The 4964-nt window shown below is 39.4% G+C and overlaps 1 protein-coding gene across 5 annotated transcripts in view; it reads right to left on the reverse strand.

Annotated features, from left to right (window-relative positions):
* FAM69A (family with sequence similarity 69 member A) overlaps positions 1-4476 on the reverse strand; it is a 39860-nt gene extending 35384 nt beyond the window's left edge. For 3 of the 5 annotated variants that reach the window (XM_021719470.1, XM_008072412.2, XM_021719466.1), the window contains exon 1: positions 3671-4300. In XM_021719470.1, coding sequence (XP_021575145.1) covers positions 3671-3829 — 159 coding nt within the window. In that variant the 5' untranslated portion in view covers positions 3830-4300. Of the gene's footprint in view, positions 1-3670; positions 4301-4321 lie in introns of those variants that run through there. The other 2 variants (XM_021719468.1, XM_021719467.1) reach the window with 2 other exon arrangements.
* Between the last annotated feature and the right edge of the window lie 488 nt (positions 4477-4964).

The raw sequence follows: 4964 nt of genomic DNA on the forward strand, positions 1-4964 counted from the left end.
TTTATTGTAGAGATGAGGTCTCGCCAAGTTGCCCAGGCAGGTCTCGAACCTGCAGGCTCATGCAATCCACTCACCTCAGCCTCCCAAAGTGCAGGATTACAGGCTGAGCCACTGAGCTTGGCTTCTTTCTAATATTTTAAAACTTTAAAATTTTTTATTTTAGGCCAGGTATGATGGCTCCTAGCACTTTGGGAGGCTGAGGCGAGAGGATTGCCTGAGCCTACGGGTTTGAGACCAGCCCAGGCAAATTGGCAAGACCTCATTTCTACAATAAATCAAAAAATTAGCTAGGCATGGCAGCACATGCCTGTAGTTCCAGCTACTTGGAAGGCTGAGGCAGAAGGATTGCCTGAGCCCAGTAGGTTGAGGCTGTGGTGGCTGGTGCGTGTCACTGTCCTCCAACCTGGTGACAGAGACAGACTCCAACTAAAAAAAAAATTATTTTATTTTTTAGGGACAGTCTCACTTTGTCACCCAGCTTGGAGTCCAGTGGCACAATCATAGCTCATTGCAACCTTGAACTTCTGGGCTCAGGTGCACGCTACCATGCATAGCTAAAATATACTTTTAAAATATTTTGTTTGCTTGTTTTTTAGTTCTAATCCTACAATTCGTACGCAAAGTTAGTACTATCTTAGCTCAGTACTACTGACCTTAGTACTACTAGTTATGGTAGGTTTTAAGAACATAATCATAAGTGCAGAGTAAATATAATTTTTTAAAAGATAGTCTTAGGAAAATAATGTATTTTAGACTCTGAAAGCTCTTTCATTGTTTTAAGTTTTAGTAAGATAAATATTAAATCATGGTAGAATTATGTTCTGCTTTCATTTATTATAAATTAAGGGAAAATTAAGATAAAAAGTAATGAGGCCTTCAACTATAATTTACTTGTGACAGATATATGTACTAATATGTTACCTTACATTTGAAGAATGTTGTATCAATAGAAGCTATTTAAAAGCGTATCAGCTGGGCTCAGTGGCTCAGCCTGCAATCCCATGCCTTTGGGAGGCTGAGGTGAGTAGATTGCCTGAGCCCGCAGGTTCGAGACCTGCCTGGGCAGCGAGACCTCATCTCTACAATAAATCAAAAAATCAGCCGGGCGTGGTAGCGCATGCCTGTAATTCCAGCTACTTGGAAGGCTGAGGCGGAAGGATCGCTGGAGCCCTGCAGGTCGAGGCTGCAGTGGCCGGGAGCAGCCACTGCACTCCAGTCTGGGCGACATAGTGAGACTCCAACTAAAAAAAAAAAAGTGTATCAATTTCATTTTGGCTTAATCTCTTAGAATAGTATCTCTAACATTATGATGTTAACAGGTCTTCCTGGCAGGACTGTGGTGGGTTTTTTTTTTTTTTTTGGATCAAGTATACTTGCTCTCTTTTGGAGATATATAACACGCATTATATATTAAAGACTCTAAGAAGTCAGTTGCTTATCTTTATTTAAACCTTTTACTTCTCAGTATGTTTGACCAGAGAAATATTTTATCTATGAAATACCTATTGACCTGTCCCAAGGCACCTGGCTTGAGAAAGGTGGTCTAAAGAAAGGGAAATAAGTCTTTCAAATAGTTTTGATTATTTATATGTTCTTGTAATTGATTATATAGCTCCTGTTTCCTCCTTTACTGGAGGGGAGCAGCTTGGTTTTGCAGGTATTTTGTTAGCTTTCTTAAACCATAACTTCCTCTGTCAGTCTTTTCTGATATAGGGTAGCAGAAAGAGTATGAACTTGATATAGAGACAGAAGTAGGATCAAATTCTGGTTCCATCATCTTGGGCAAATTCTTCTCTCTCTCTGGTCAGATTTCTTACTCAAAGCCATACAGCATATCACAAGAGACAAGGGTGGTGCTTTGACTCAGTATTTTTTCAAGTAGACTGACATACATGGTTGAACTACTTTACATGTAAAATGGCCTGGGTGGATTTCACAGTATTATTTTAAGGATTAATGAACATTAAAGTACCCAGTACAATGACTTGCCCCAGAAGTTCCTATTCCAAAATTCCTTGAGGATCTGAAATGGCCAATTGGGATAAACATAGGATTGATGTCTTTGAACTTGACTTGGGATCTACTAACTCACTCCCCTGCTTCTTTCATTCGGAATTCCTCCCTTGCCTAGTTAAGAGACTACAACACACCTGGGGAATAATTTTTTTTCATCTTGCCTGATAGAGTACCTAGTATTAAACGGATTTTTATTTTCTTAGAACTTTGGGAAGCTTTAGGCTTCCCTGTCTTATGTTCCCATAACAGTTGCTACATGATATTTATCTTATCTTATGGTAATTCCTCATTTTCTTCCCTGCTTGACTGGGAGTCTTTTAAGGTCAAAGACAGTTTGTTTCCTGCTATACACACAAACCTAGTACCTCTAGGCTGGGTAAAGAGTAACCCTTCAACAATTATAGAATCCTTAATCAGTTATGATAATTAGGATCCCTAAAATCGTTATTATGAAAAATATAATTCTAAGATGAAGTGTTTTAATATATTTATATTAGAAGCTATTGGTAAAAAACAAGGAGTTAAATTTACTCGAAATCCTAAATATAAGCGCTATGGAACCAATAGTTGCTATTAGAAATCTTAGGCTGATACGGTGATTTTTCTGAGATATATCCAATCATTAGGATAGAAATTACAGGCTGGGTGCGGTGGCTCAAGCCTGTCATCTCAGCAATTTGGGGGGCCGAGGCGAGTGGATTGCCTGAGCCCACGGGTTCGAGACCAGCCCGGGCAACTTAGCGAGATCTCATCTCTACAATAAATTAAAAAAAAAAAAAAGAAAAAAAGAGCCAGGCGTGGTAGCGCACACTTGTTCCAGCTACTTGGAAGATTGAGGCGGAAGGATCGCCAGAGCCCAGCCTGGGCGACAGAGTGAGACTCTGACTCAAAAAACTAAAAGGATAGAAATTACATAATAGGCCGGGCTCGGTGGCTCAGCCTGTAATTCCATGCCTTTGGGAGGCTGAGGTGAATCGATTGCCTGAGCCCGCGGGTTCGAGACCCACCTGGGCAACTTGGCAAGACCTCATCTTTACAATAAATCAAAAAAAAATTAGCCGGGCATGGTAGCATGCGTCTGTAGTTCCAGCGACTTGGAAGGCTGAGGCAGAAGGATCGTCGGAGCCCAGCAGGTCAAGGCTGCGGTGGCCGGGAGTGGCCACTGCACTCCAGTCTGGAGACATAGTGAGACTCCGACTCAAAAAAAAAAAAAAAAAAGAAATTACATAATAAATACACTTTCATGCTCCTTAGATAAATTTTGTTATTTAAGAATGACTCGATTTAGTCAAAAGATGCATTCCAGAAAGAATACCTGCAGATTATACTTTTTATAATCTAAACATTAAAAATCTCATCTGATTTGAATAAACCAAACTTCAAATATATTTAAAAAATAAAAATTCTTCTTTGTATTGAGAATGCTCCCACACTAACTTATTATCTGTATTATATACTAAAATTTCTGAATACTGGAATTTATAAAGTGGAGAAAACTACTAACTTGGTCAAACTGAAAAGCTAAGCAATTCAGTACCACTCTAATGTCAAATTAGCCTTTATTTTTGAAAATAATTATTGATAAGTACATAAGTAGTACATAGGGTACGTTATCAAGAGGCTTTTATATAACCAGGAAATAAGAAATACTTACTATTATTTTCTTACAGTCTTTTCCTCTGCATAATTCTGTATAGGTAGAATACTGCACATATATAATCCAGCTTCCAACAAAAACCACCAACCAGGAAAAGAAAAGATATTTCATCCGCACATATGAGAAGCGAGCCTGTGAGTAAAAGAACACAATCATTCATTCAGCACCAAGTCAGCATTCACTGTCCTAGAACATGATGTCTCCCCCTTCTTGGAATAACTCAATATATATTCTAGGCTTTCATATGGCCAATTCGAGAACAAAGTGCACTTTCACTGAGTCCAAACAGCACTGGTCTTAGAAAAGGAAGCTCCTTGGTCCTGCCAAGGAAAAGGGGAACAAAATATCTTTTAAGATGTATAACCTTTCAAATGTCACCATCATCAAAAGCCGCTTATTAGGCACCAGCACGTGCGCCATGCTACCCTGGGCACTGTGTAAGATCAGGTAAAGAGAGATACCATTCTCATTTACTGGGAGATTACAAAAGGCGGTGTCACATAGGAATCTAAAAGGTCTTTATGAATAAGCATGATAAAAATAATTTTGTTTTAAAGAAATAAAGAAGCTAGTTATTTGTCTAATATCTCATAGTGACAACCAGAATAAGAAAAGCCATGGTCACTCCTTTTTCCCTACTGTATTCACCAGGGCTTTGTGCTCCTTTTATTCAACTAGCCGTGTCATCTAATAGATATTCTGGAAACAGAGGAGAATGTTACAACCGTTAAAGGAGAAATGATTGGAGAAGACAGTAAAGTTATATTAAGAGTAAATACTCTGTGTGTGAACTTGTACATTGTTTTGCTTTCAGTGCTCTGGTATCTAATTGCAGCTTGGGCTGGCTGGTGCCTTTTCTTCATCAACCACACATCACACAGTTTACTCTTCAAAAGTGACAGCTGGTCAAGATCATTTGACATTTTTGTCTGGGGTCTGGAGCTCCCATGGTCGAGTTTTACAAACAGTAGAATTGAGGACTACGAAGAGAATTGAGCAGAATACATTCAAGATATGTAAACAAACAATGAAAAGCTAGTTCTGCTTTCACAATCACGAGCCAGTTTCTCACACGGGGAAACGGTAAGATACTGTGAGTGCTGTGAGCAGGCAATGAAAGCAGAAACAGATGAAAGCGGCATCAGTGCACCTGCAGAAGACAATGAACACAAAGGAAAAAGAGACTCAGGAAATACTGAGTTCCGCTGGCCCTATTGATGGCTTAGACATCAGTTGAGGTTAACAGATGGTGAATCCCAGTACCAAAAAGCCTGGGTACGATGGATTCGCG

Source organism: Carlito syrichta, unplaced genomic scaffold, assembly GCF_000164805.1.
Source record: "Carlito syrichta isolate Samal-C Ts95f unplaced genomic scaffold, Tarsius_syrichta-2.0.1 Scaffold115576, whole genome shotgun sequence".
Lineage (NCBI taxonomy): Eukaryota > Metazoa > Chordata > Mammalia > Primates > Tarsiidae > Carlito > Carlito syrichta.